Source organism: Ochotona curzoniae, unplaced genomic scaffold, assembly GCF_017591425.1.
Source record: "Ochotona curzoniae isolate NIBS_2020 unplaced genomic scaffold, NIBS_Ocur_1.0 scaffold_4701, whole genome shotgun sequence".
In the NCBI taxonomy this organism is placed as follows: domain Eukaryota; kingdom Metazoa; phylum Chordata; class Mammalia; order Lagomorpha; family Ochotonidae; genus Ochotona; species Ochotona curzoniae.
Genome location: NW_024467122.1, coordinates 60084022 through 60097939, shown reverse-complemented (window position 1 = coordinate 60097939; position 13918 = coordinate 60084022). Strand labels below are relative to the sequence as shown.

Here is a 13918-nt window from a genome sequence, read left to right as displayed (position 1 = left end):
GACAATTTTCTTCAGGTCTCATAGCTGGTACCATGGATAGTCATGAATTTTAATTCATCTGCTTTGACTTGGAAGTATAGATTTTAGGATGTAATTTGCTAAAAAGCAATTGTCCTATTAAATATTGAACTAAAATTTTAAACCCAATATGCACAACTACTTTGAAAGCACCTTTGGACAAACAGTTAGTATTGAACAGCTGGAATGGAGTCAGTTTATACTTGCTTTCCAGATTCTTTCTAGCCATGAAGGGGTGTCTACTTCTTCTCCTTTGAGACAGTGGAATAGTTATGACATGAATTAGAGAAAAGAAGAAATCTTTATATCAAATAAGAATCAAATATTGGGAAATACTTGTTTTCACATCCGAAGAACCATGGGCCTCAAAAAAAAGTTTGTATTATCATTGGCATTTCTACTGATACAAGTAGAAGCTACTCCTTCTTACAGGTTGACTTTGGAAAAGTTTGTTCTTCTCGTGAAGTCTAAGCTGTGTGTAAAATGCTCAGTGTTAGCCACCGTTTAATAAAATGCATTCATTCCTAAGGCAGTGTACTTACTGATTCAGGACAGGTGTGTAAGCAGTTTTATCTTCATCAATAATAGTGACCATCAGTGTAATAAGTTGGGGCCAAAAATCCAAATTCTTGGTAGTAGGTCCCTGTTCCTCCCGGGGAATGTCTTGTTTCTTGCTCTGTTCACAGGGTCACACAACATGCAAAAGAAAAGGTTAAATGGGTTGACTTTAGTAAGATGTCACGGTCAGACAGTAGGATCAGAGTACAGTGATCATGGAAAACCCTAGCTCATGGGAGCCAATGCTATTACCTCACGCTTCCTTTTTCATTGACTGGCATCCCATAGGCTAAAGTCACAGTGCTCACACTTGTATTTCTATTCACTCTTATTTTTCATAAATGTCAATCACTTGCTTTGTTTTGTTTTGATTTTGGTTCTGAAATGGAAGATTTTCCTCCCTTGATTACATTGGATGATCCAGTAATCATTTTAGAAGCTACTCTTTGAACTTGGCTTCTTCCAAGGACAGAGACTGATTTTGTATGCACAAAGTTGCATGTGTGTGGAATTTGAGCTGTCTAAATATTTGTGCAAAGTCACATTTGTACTGTGCACAACTCAAATCTTCCTGATTAAACCAAGCAATCAGTACTGTTACATTCAAATGTATGTATTTAGACATTGATTTCTCTCATTCTGCCCACAGTTTTACTTACTAAATTTTCTAATTCTGCCCTTTTCCACCACCTTTTAAGTTACTTTGAATCCTTTCTAATTTATTTTGTACCTATCTGCCTGGTCATGTGTTCTATGGTGATCTAAATTTACTTTGAAGTTGGCAGAGGACAATAATAACTCTAATACAGAAAAAGTTCATATTTAATATATATAATTCTTTAAAACATAAAAAAATTCTGATTAATTTGTGATTATCTTTCTTATGAATTGTTTGCATTTGAATTTTGGATTAGGCAAAAATAGAAAGGCAGCTATAAATTCCACTAAACTGTACAACTAAGCTGGAAGAATGATGGCTGGAAGGATGATAGTGCTGAAATATTGACAAATTTGTTAGCTTAGTATATCTGAAGACTCTAATGTTTTGGCTCAGAAAACTCGAATTCAAACTTTAAACTCTGCAGCTACTGATAGACTAGGGTCAGCGAGCTCTCAATAGCCACTGGTTTCCTATCACTTCCCTGATATCCAGCTCAGGACCATCCAGAGAAAGTCATATACACATCCCAAACCAATTATATAGGATGTCCCACTTCTGTTTAACTAATTGCCCAGGTTCCCATGGCCAGTAAACACCAGCTGCCTGCATCTGAAGTCTTCTGTTTGTTATAATGAGGTTTTCCTACATTCCCTGCCTGTATCTGAATCTCTGACAAATACAAGTGATGATGATTTTTTTTTTTGCTCTAGCAAGACACAAAAATCCTTTTTCTCATTTCCAAATATTAAGATATATTTAATCTCATTTTAGAAAATAGTAAACTGAGAGCTTGATTCCTACTAGTTCTTCTTAACTGAAAATTAAACATATAGATAATAACCTTGGTTTTTCTTTTTTAGCCTCAATATCTGGCTATATAGTTTACAAACAAAGATAGCAAACTGTGTTTATAACATAAGGAGATTCGTGCTACTCTGAGTTACATGCCTTGAATTAAAAGCAAAAAGTTCAGAGAACAAATTTATTAATGCCTATGTAAAGTCGGGGTGCGCTTTCCAAGCTCTGAGCTGTCACACTGTTAAGCTCTCGTTCACAGTTTGTAAGCTACTGACACAACCAGTCTATTCCAAGTTTATTTCCAATAGACTTTTTCCCTTAATTTTGGAGACTTAATGCCAGTATCTTTTTCTTTTTTAAGATTTATTTTTCTATTGCAAAGTCAGATATACAGAGAGGAGGAGAGACAGAGAGGAAGATCTTTCGTTTGATGAATCACTCCCCAAGTGACCACAATGGTCGGTGCTGCGCCAATCCGGAGCCAGGAGCCAGGAACTTGCCCCAGGTCTCCCATGTGGGTGCAGCGTCCCAAGGCTTTGGGCCTCCTCCACTACTCTCCCAGGCCACAAGCAGGGAGCTGGATGGGAAGTGGAGCTGCCGGGATTAGATCCGGCACCCATATGGGATCCCAGCACTTTCAAGGCGAGGACTTTAACCACTACGTTATTGCGCTGGGGCCCTAATGGCAGTATCTTGTCATCCTAAATGTTCCCACTACATGATGATGTAGCATATATCAATTCAATGGCATTCTCTTTCACAACAGGACTGGCTTAATTATGTTCAGTTTTGAACAGAGATAACCAGTCACAGACACAAGGAGAAGAGCCAGGGGTTAAGCTCTCAGATTTCACAAACTATTCTGCTTTCCAAAATATAAAACCATCAAAATATATCACAGAATAGTTGTTTTAGCATAGCTTGAGTTGGTAATCCTGCAAGACCAAATTCCAACTGCTTTTCTGATGACATGTAAGCAAAATCAATTAAATCTATTATTTTGGTGTGAAGGGGTGGAGAAATGGTAAAACACACACACACACACACACACACAACAACAACAACAACAACAAGAAAAGAAAGCAGGATACGAAAATATTTTGTGAAGCATTTAATCCAGACAAAATAAGATGGAACAGGAGAATAATTCCTGAGACATATTTACTTTACGTGAGCAAATTTTATTCCCTCATCAGAGATTTTTAGAACCACTTCTCTTCATCAGCTCCTCCAGAGCAGTCAGATTTTATGCAGGATATTGTGGAGGACGCTTAGACAACACAAAACTGCAAAAATCTTTGCAAAATTAATGCAAAGATTTTTCCTTAATGCTAAGCTTTTGAGAACCTCTTCACAGCCCGACTCACCAGGCTGCCTCTTTTCCCCTCTATAGTATCCGAGAGGCAACAGACAGCAGTGAGGACCAAGTCTGTGTTTCAGTCTGAGATATTTGAAAGGGATCTATCCTAGATCATGCAGGGTGAGAAAAGAAACAGCCAGGTCTTGAAAATTTAATATTCTCTAAAGAGTGTACTATATCTATTTTCTTTCTTCTAAAGTTGAAATATCACTTCAATTAAGAGACAACAGAACAACATTTTGCTTTCCAAACATAAGGAAGCAAATCAAAGTGCTAATCAATAGGACATCTTTCCTAATTAAAAAGTATGAAGGCCATTTCTAAATCGAAGCACAAATATTTCACATTTATGATGTAAGAAATCTTCCCACCTATCTTAAAACCTAATGCAGCCTGCGCTTTGGTGACTTCTCTAAGAAGTTTTTACCAAGATCTATAGCCTACTAAGACCTATATCTTACAGAGAGTATCCCTTGTTTTCTGGATGCAGATTTAGGTCCTTGATCCACTAAGATTTGATTTTTGTATAGGGGAAAAGTGGGAATCTTGTTGCTTATTTCTTCTACCTTACCAATGGCATTTGGTAAGGAGGCCATCCTTTTTCCCTGGATTATTTTTAGTTCCCTTGTTGAAGACGAATTGGTTGTACATTTATGCGCTGACTCTGAACAACCAAGGAAATGGTCAACAGAGTGAAAAAGCAACCAGTAACATGAGAGAAAAGCTTTGCGCACTATACAACAGATAGAGAACTAATATCCAGGATTCACAAAGAGCTTCAGAAACTCAACACCAGAAAACAAACAAACAAACAATGAAGACATCAGTAAAGGAAAGAAGCAAGCATTTTTCAAAAGAACAAATTCAAATAACAGACAAAAAAAAAATGCTCAGGCACCATATCTATCAGGGAAATACAAGTAAAAAACACTTCAGGATTCCACCTAACTCCAGCAAGATGGACCTACATTCAGAACTCTACCAACAACAACTGCTGGCACTGATGTGGGGAGAAAATTACCCTAATTCATTGTTAGTGAGAGTGTAGGCCAATACAGCCATTGTGGAAGTCAGTATGAAAAGTGCTAAGACCAATGAAAACTGCTCTACTGTAGGATCCAGCTATACATTTGGATATATTCACAGAAGAGAAATGTAATCCTATATTCACAGTAGCACAATTTACAATAGCAGAGATTGGGAAACAACCCAGAGACCCATTGAAAGAGAAATGGATAAAGAGACTGTGGTAAATATACCTCCCCATGAAATACTACTCAGCCACTAAAAAGAACGAAATTCTACCATTTGCATAAAATGATCCCAACTAGAGACCATTATGTTTAGCGAAAAAAGCCAATCCCAAAAGAACAATTATCCTATGTTCCAATAAGACATCCTTCATGCCAAATATAAGTAGATATATATGTATGTATACACACACACATACATATATACCCACCTGTCTAGGGAAACTGGATAATGAAGCTAGTGTACCAAGAAGCAAAGACACATGACTGCATGCATCTCTACAAATACACCTTGACAGCAGGATGCTGGACTTTCTACCATAGGCTATACTTAGAATATCATCATATACTTAAATAGAAGAATGATGGACTTTTGTCTATTGGCAAAAGACCACACTATTGAAATACTATGGAAGAAAATAGTTGGGGGAGAAAGGGAGTGAGAAGGGTGAAAAGGGGAAATCCCTGAATATATGGAAGTATATCATGAAAATAAACATTTTAAAAGCTAAAATAAATACAACATCCTTTTTAAGATTGTGCCAAAATTTTTTATTTACCTTTGTCCTGCCCTCCCTCTCTAGCTCTCATTTTTGTGTCTTAAAGTATTTTGTGTATCTCCTGGGTCTTTCTCAATTTTAGTAACTTTGATCTACCCCATTTCCAAGGTTCTTCCCTTGATTAATTTTAATGCAATGTCAAAACATTAACTACAAATGTTTCATTGAAAACATTAATGAAAAATAATTTGAGTCATTAAAAAATCCCTTCTGCCAACCTATGCCTTTAATCTGGAATGCCAAACTTCACATTCCTAACATTGAAACGCTTCTGACGATTCCAACAAGCAGAGATGACACCTATCTTACAATAATTTGACTTAAAATTGCTACTCTACAATATTGCAAAGCTATACGCATTCATTGCAAACCCTTTCTGGAATTGGACTGCTCCCTTGGCCAATATGTGGTTCAAAACTCTCTTGAGATACAATTAGCCGGTCATAGGGCTAAATAAAACCTAATCCATAGTCTATTGTGTTGATATTCAATAGGTGACGTATACTAAGTATATTTTCAGTATACAATACTTTGAAACTTACGATTACTTTATTAGGATATAACCCTATTGTAAGTTAAAGAGCATCTGTATACAGATGTACTTCAAAAAGTTCATTGAAGGGGCTGGCACAATGTCTCAACTGGCTAATCTTTTACTTCCAAGTGCTGGCATCAATATGGGTACTGGTTCATGTCCTGGTTGCTTCACTTTCTATGCTGCTACCTGATTAAAGCAGTGGAGGATGGCCCAAGGCCTTGGGATCCTGCACTGACATGGGAGACCTGAAAGAGACTCCTGGCTTCTGCCTTCTGGTTCCTAGCTTAGGATAAGCTCAGTTCCAGACATTGAGGCTACTTAGGGAGTGAACCAACAAATGGAAAAGCTTTCTGTCTCTTCTTTGTAAATCTGCCTTTTCAATGAAAATAAACTTTTTTAAAAATGTTAGTAGAAAATGGACTTATAAGCTTATTACAGCACAAAAGATTTCCAAATCCACGTATAAGTTTTATAATACTATTTTCACAAACCTTTTAAAGATTATCAATATTTATAAAATATTAACAATGTATATTTACTGCCATAATACATGAATGCTCACATTTAATTAACGTTTTAGTATATACCCTGCACAGCTGACAAAGTTCTTAGAAGAAACTTTGAAGAAATACATATAAAAATTTCTTGGCTATTCAACATTACTACTATTTGAATGGATAGATTTTGGGCTTATTCTTTTGTCTTTACATAAATTAGAATGAAAATGAAGAAGAAATAGCTCAAGCTGGGGGCAATTTATTTTTATTTGAGATGTCACATCTTTAAATTGCTGGGAATGTTTCAACCAAGGTAAGCAAATTTAGGAGAATATGATAACTCATTTCTAATATCTGATGTATTGTTGTATGGGAAGAGATCAAAACATAAATTGGTACTAGTGCTTGTAAGTAAAATTTTCAACAGAGAAGACTTCAGTACAACATAACAGATTTTTCTAAACATAGATGTTTCCCAAAGTTGTAAATTCTTCACACAGAAACTCCCTTTGTTAGGGAGTGCTGTACAGGGAACCAGTTAAAACTGTCCACATGCTGAGTTTCTTTTTAACATACATTTCCAGATTATATGCTTTCAAGTGACCTCTCACATGAATGCTTCTAATTTGAATGCTTGAGAAACAGGCAAGCACCAATGCTAGTGTCTTGGGACACGTGCTCTTAAAGTACAGTCACAACGGTGTCAGGAAGCCCAAGCAGGCTGTGCAAAGGTCCATGTGGAGAAAAACAGAGATCCAGTGGATTTCCCAGGCAGCAACTAGTGCCACTTGTTAGCCAAGTGAGTAAACTGTTGAGAGTTTTCCAGCTCCGGTGAAACTATGGCAGCTGAAGGCAAATGGAACAGAGATAAGCTGTCATCATGCAGCTCTGCTCGTGTATCTGAGAGTGAAACAGGCTGTCATCACAACTTTGAAAAGTATTGGGATAGTTTGCTATCATTGAATTATTGCTATTTGATGATAAACAAAACAGAATTTGATGCTGGAATTGGGACACTAAAGTAACAAAGCATAAGACAGGTGATGCTGACTTCAGAATGAGACAGTGAGCAGAAGATGGAATGGCTTCGAGGAGATTGTTGATCTCCTTAAGATAAACTGGTGACCACTTGTGATACAATGAAGAAATTATTTTAGGAGAACTAAAAGATTACTCCTTTTAATTTTGCAATGACAATGTGGCCACATTGTCACCTGCATTAAATATGAAAGGCAGGGAGTAAACTGCAAACTGGTGGATATGGCAAAATGCTGGAAACTATCCTGATTTTCTCATAGTCACATGGGAAAATGTGGAATAAGATATAGCAGCAGGGAGAAATGGCCTCATAGGCAAACTATTTTGGAAGATGAATTCAGTGAAAATGTAAAAACCCCAAGACACTTTGGATTCATAAATATTACTTTTTCATCTTCAGTCTCTCCAGAAATCAAGATTCCAGATGTATAAAACACTTTCAGAGAATATGTCAAACTCAGTAGGTTTTATTTTCTAATATGCTTGGCTCCAATAGAAAGTTTGCAAGTGGCTCATGGATATTTAGTATAAGCCTGGCACGGCCCCTAAGAATCTTAAGTTCATTGTTCCACAGTCCCATATTTTTAATGTAAGAAAAAATATATACATTGCAGAAAGAAATGTAGGTGTTACTTTTACCTAATGGAATATCCACATGCACTTGAAAGAAGTACACAACGTTTTGAGTGAAAGTGATTGAATCTGCATGAAGTGAAATGCAGTCCTGGATGGTCCGCTGTCAGTAAGCAAACATACTAGAAAGCTGCTTAATTGTAATCATGAGCTATTCACTAAGGAAAACGTGAGTCAAATTCAAGACCAAGGGCACAGAGAATGAAGCAGGGAGCCAAGGAGAATCATTCCAAGAGATTAGGAGTAAGCTATAAACAACAACTGGGAATATGGTCCTGGCTGGATTTCAGAATTCCCATGGACAATGGATGTTAGATATTTTCTGTTCCCACTTTTTGGAACAGAAATTGATACTGCAGTTATTCAAATTCCACATCAATTCTGTTTTCATATATTGGGTATTGGGATGGAAACTAGCTTCCTCTTTAGTTTCTGAAGTTTGTGTAAAAAGGAATCATATTAATTTGTTGTGCCTCATGAGCCTCATCTCCATTTTGATCATTTTAGATGAATTCCAAACCCAAAATAAGAACCTAACTCTATAGTTGATCAGCATTTTGTTTGGTGCTGGACAGAATTAATGCATTTTGCCCTCAGAAGATGTGTACAGTTCTTGGATAGTTCGACACAGTAATGAAATAAAACTTCTAAGCAACAACTCCAGCAAAGCTTCCAGACAAAAATGGTTGATGGGTCTTCTGGGTCATGTTAAACTAGCCATTGTGGAAGTGCAATCTCCTACCCAAGCTGAGTCACATTAGCTAATGTGGCAGGGACCACAGATCCCAGGCCTAAATTACAGAAGCAGTACCACGAGCAAAACAGTGACTTTTTTTTGGTTCTCCAGTGACACAGATTTTGTTTGTTACATAGCAATAGACTGCCAAAATAATTTCTTAGCCTACTTGGAAGGTGGTTATAGTAATGCATTGAGTTCAAATCAATAAAGTTGAATTAAAAAGGACTAGGGTTTAAACCTCCCATAGATAACACTTCATGCCTCTTTACACTTCCTGATTGTTACAATTACAAGATAGTAGAATCACAACATCGAAAGGGCCCACGACTTGGAGGACTGAGTTCGTTTGTAAACCATGTCCCTACACTCCACCAAATTTCACTGTATCTCTGTAATTTTACATATGTAGCAAGATTTCCAAGAACTATGTTGCTGAATCTCTGTTTACTGCTATATAAAATAAAGTAAAAAATGTCATGTAAGGCTATTCTTTCACATTTAGGCATGATCCAGAGTACAAGAGTTAACAGTAGGGTTAGAGATATATTAATATCATTGCAAATAAAGTCAGACATGGGGCTTAAAAAAATGAATGGATTCTTTCGTAGTTTGGGAGATAGTGAAAAGTCTAAAATGAAAACTCGATCAAGATGGCTTCTTTCTGGAAACTGCGAGAGATGTTTCTTTCCTGCCTCTCTCGTGGTTTTGGTGCTGTTAGCAACCATTGGAATATTTTTTTTAAAGATTTATTTATTTTTTATTACAAAGTCAGATATACAGAGAGGAGGACAGAGAGGAAGATCTTCCGTTCGATGATGCACTCCCCAAGTGAGCACAACGGCCTATGCTATGCCAATCCAAAGCCAGGAGCCTCTTCCGGGTCTCCCATGTGGGTGCAGAGTCCCAAAGCTTTGGGCCATCCTTGACTGCTTTCCCAGGCCACAAGTAGGGAGCTGAATGGGAAGTGGAGCTGCTGGGATTAGAACCGGCACCAATATGGGATCCCGGGGTGTTCAAGGTGAGGACTTTAGCCACTAGGCCACGCTGCCGGGCCCCCATTGGAATATTTTTTTAATATTTATTTTTATTGGAAAGAATGATTTTCAGGAGAAGGAGATACAGAGAAAGGTCTTCTGTCTCCTATTCACTCCCCAAGTGGGGGCAACAGTTTGGGCTGAGTCGGTCTGAGCCAGGACCAGGAGCTTCTTCCAGATCTCCCGCATGGGTGCAGGTTCCCAAGGGTTTAGGCCATCCCCTACTGCCTTGTCAGGCCATAAGCAGGGAGCTGGATGGGAATTGGAGCAGCTGGATATCAAAAGTTACTACCTAGCAAATGTCGACTCTATTTCAGTTACTAAATCAAGAGTTTTGCAGTCTTGATAGGAATCATCAGAACTATTTATTTAAATTATTACCTAAGAGTAGTTCTGAATCCAAAAGCCAAATATTCTTTCTAAAAGTTGTTACATTTAGTGTTAACGTCTGGCACACACCGGACATTCATTAAACAGTTCTCAAGAAAATAAAATTGAATTGGTGTTAGCATGTCATGTGAGTATGCGGGGGGTGATGAATTGCAATTTAGGGAAATTGAATAAATTGATTAGGTCACAGTCCTTATTCACTGCTTAAGACCAATTTTTATAGAAGAGAATTACAAAACACAAACAGGACATTAGGTTTGTTTCAATTCTGCAAAAAAGGATGGAAATTCAGAAGGAATTTGAGGGAAAGGAGAGGAATAAAAGCAAACATATCCTGACTCCCACAAAGGCAGAAAGGAAGTTCATTAGATCTGTGAATAATCTGTTCCTACAGATAATATGGTTCTTCAATAGTCAGTGAGGGTGCCCTGGTGTTAAATACAGCTTAACACATACCTGGAAACAAAGCAAAGTGACAGTGGTGCGAAATGCTGGTTAATAGTCACTAACCATATCACCAGGATTAAAGGGAAGCAGCTGAGGTGCCCTGGAATACAGGCTGTAAGGCTCAGCCACATGCTTACATGGGAGCTTCACCTTAGGAGACGCGGACCGACACTTGCTGCATGTTCTTGGGCATGTATGGTCATGGCAACAAGAGCTCTGGGCTTTAGAGCTATGCTTTCCAATATGCGAGACACAAACCATTTGTGGCTATGTAAAGAAAATAAAATTCAGTTCTTCATATTTCTCTGGCATCAGTTTAAGAGCTTAATAACTACAGGTAGCTACTGGTCACTGTATTTTCATCATCACAGAATATCCGATTGGGAAGCTCTGAATTGTTTTGGTCCACAGTTGGTCTAAATGTTTTAATTCCTATTGACACTAAATGCTGGAATTGGTTTCAAAATGAAAAGAAATGACAAAAACCAGAGTGTGTTATGCCATAATATACTTAATTGCTTGCATTTTTCCTCTAAAAATCAAAGGCTTATGTTTAGTTCTTTCAATCTATCAGTATTTAAAGCAGAAAGCATCTCCTGGACATTGTATGTCAGCCAGAGGAAGCAGGCACTTCTCAACATGAACAAGATTCAGATTTTCTCTCCAAGTGTCCAGGGGCATAAAAGGGGCACTAAGGTTTGCCAACAAACAGCATGAATTAGAATAAACTGTAAAAATAAATTAAGATTTAGGAGATACTTCTATGGTTATATCTACAAAGATATTTATAGGAAAGTTATATTTAAATAGACTAGGTAGGAACAGGAAAAGTGGAAATGTTAACAGGGAAGAGCTCTGTAAGAGAATGCAAAGCAGGGAGAATGTGTGAGCCAAATACTGTGATAACTTTAATTTCCTTGAAATATAAGGTATGTGGGATTTTGCTCCTTAAACTTGATTTGTACCTTCTAATAGCTTATGAGAAATAATACTTTTAGAAATGATTTAAATTCATATATTGAAACTGATAAATAACCATGATGTCATTAATAGCTGATCATATGCATAATTAAACCCAGGGAATTTTAGGGTAGTTTGGCTCCCCTGAGATCTGACGATGGGAGTCTTCCTGTGAAAACACAGTGTGTGTGACAGTCAAATACTTCCTAGTCTGGGTCTTACAAAATAGTGTTTTGGTCTGTTAAAAGAGCAACAAGAGTGTCTTGTATTCTGCACCTGAATCTTTATAGACCAGTTAGCTATTTTTCAGAAAAATGAAGAAAATATCTATTGAATACCTGTGAAAGCTAAGGCACAGTATCATAACCAAACGCCATTAACACTCCAAAATGACGTTCAATAGAAACGCCAATCCAAAACTCCGAAACGATGTATAATAAAAACATCACCGAGAGACTTCGTGTTTCCTTTGCTGTCTCAGATTAGTTTTTTCCCCCAGCAAATCCTAATTTTCCCCATCGCAGCCAGTATCCAGGGACAAGGGTCAGTTAATTTTTTAAAAATAATGCTTAATATTTATTTAGCATTTAATCACACAAACACTGTAATCTGTATTATTAGAAAATCAAGATGCAGAATTTAGTCATAGTCATTTGGTTCCTGATTGGGACACCTGTGCCCTTTATTGTAATACCTGAGTTTCCGTCCCATGTCTGCTTCTGATTCTAATTTCCTTCTAAATGTGAATCTTGGGAGGCAATGGGTAATGGGTCAAATAGTTAGGTCCTCACTATCCAATGGGAGGCCTGGGTTGGATTCCCATTTTTGGTCTAACTCTATCTGTTGCAGGAATTTGTGAAACAAACCAACATACAGGAAATTTCACTTACATGATTCTCCCTGCCCTCATTCTTGCTTTTTGCTTTTTTCCAAATTAAATTCGAAGTAATGAATAAATAAAAAGTTGCTATATATTAAATTTCTAAATTTTGGATGCATACATATGCATGCATATTGCTATGTGTTCCTATGAGTGTATAAGTGAAATGTAATTAATTTTTTTTTCATACAAGAGTGATTTTTATCCTAGGCATATGAAATTGAACTAGATAATGACTCTCAGGGAAATACAAAATAGGACTAAAATCCACATGTGTAAAGTAATTAGGGAAATCTAAAAGTCTGAACATATGTACCATAAAAATAATCATCATAAACAAATATTTAAAAAATACATATGAATGCTTTGTATCTGAGGAATAGAGGCTTATTTTTAAAAACAGGATATAATTCCATTAATCACTCCCATTAATGCAGAACCAATCAATTATTAACCTTATTTTTCATTTGTGTTAGATTAAAATGGTCTCAAATGAAATTAGGACCATGGGTCAAACCTCTCATGTATCTTCAGTTGTGAAATGACTCAAGTGACTCACCCGCAATTCCCTGTTCTTCTTCACTGTCACAGGGGCAATAATTACATCAGCATTATGGCTGAAGTGGTAGCATTAAAGAAAACAGCAGCTGTAAAATATCTCATAATGCAAACTTTCAATAAATACCACCACGTCATTCTATCAAGACTACTTTATGTTGTTTCATTTTGCCTGCAGTGAAGAGATGCTCAAATTTACTGATACATTGAGCTTAACTATAATACTACAATTTTTTAGACTAATAGTGAGCTTCCAAGATGCCTTATCATGGTTTCTCTGAATATCATTTGTCATGAAAGTTTGATTATTTAAAGCCACTTTTGCAATTTGAGGCCATGGAAATAACCCAAAAAAATGAGAAATGCAACTACCAGGACATCCCATTGATAGTCTAAATTCTAAACCATAACCTTTAACTCTGCAAAGCAAGGCATATGAAACAGAGGGGAAAAAAAACCCTGAGGTTTCAAGCAATTTCATGGTCCCACAGGTGGGCTGAAATTAGCACATGTCCAAGATCCACTTTGACAACGAAGCCCAACTCAGACCACCATGATTGCCTTAGCAGCTTAACCCTCATTAAAACACAAATGGATTTTGCTGTCGCTGGGGATTCATTCCATCAAGGATCATATAAAATTTCACCAACCAAAAAGTAAATAAATAAAGACAAGAATTATAAATTAATATACCCAGGCAATATAACCAATTGCTTTTTTTCCCCTATGGAACAGCTACACCATCACGGAGTTTCCAAAGTGATGCAAAGATCAGAAAAGTTAATAGACTTGTTTTTCTGAGGTGGAAAATTGGAAAATATTATGTGTCTTTTCCCTTATAAAAATATGTGATGTTCTTACAAATGAATAAGATGAGCAGTCCAAGAACTGAACCTCTAGAAGGACATTGTACAATGGGCAAAAAATTCTAAACAATGTTTCCATAATGGTCAAAAAGTGAGTGAGTTTCTGGGGTTAGGATTTTGTAGGGATAGTATC

The 13918-nt window shown here is 37.0% G+C and overlaps 1 protein-coding gene across 2 annotated transcripts in view; it reads right to left on the bottom strand.

Annotated features, from left to right (window-relative positions):
- UNC13C (unc-13 homolog C) overlaps positions 1-13918 on the bottom strand; it is a 500819-nt gene that overhangs the window by 200944 nt on the left and 285957 nt on the right. For both annotated transcript variants that reach the window (XM_040969448.1, XM_040969449.1), the window contains one exon: positions 561-694. In XM_040969448.1, coding sequence (XP_040825382.1) covers positions 561-694 — 134 coding nt within the window. The remainder of the gene's footprint in view (positions 1-560; positions 695-13918) is intronic.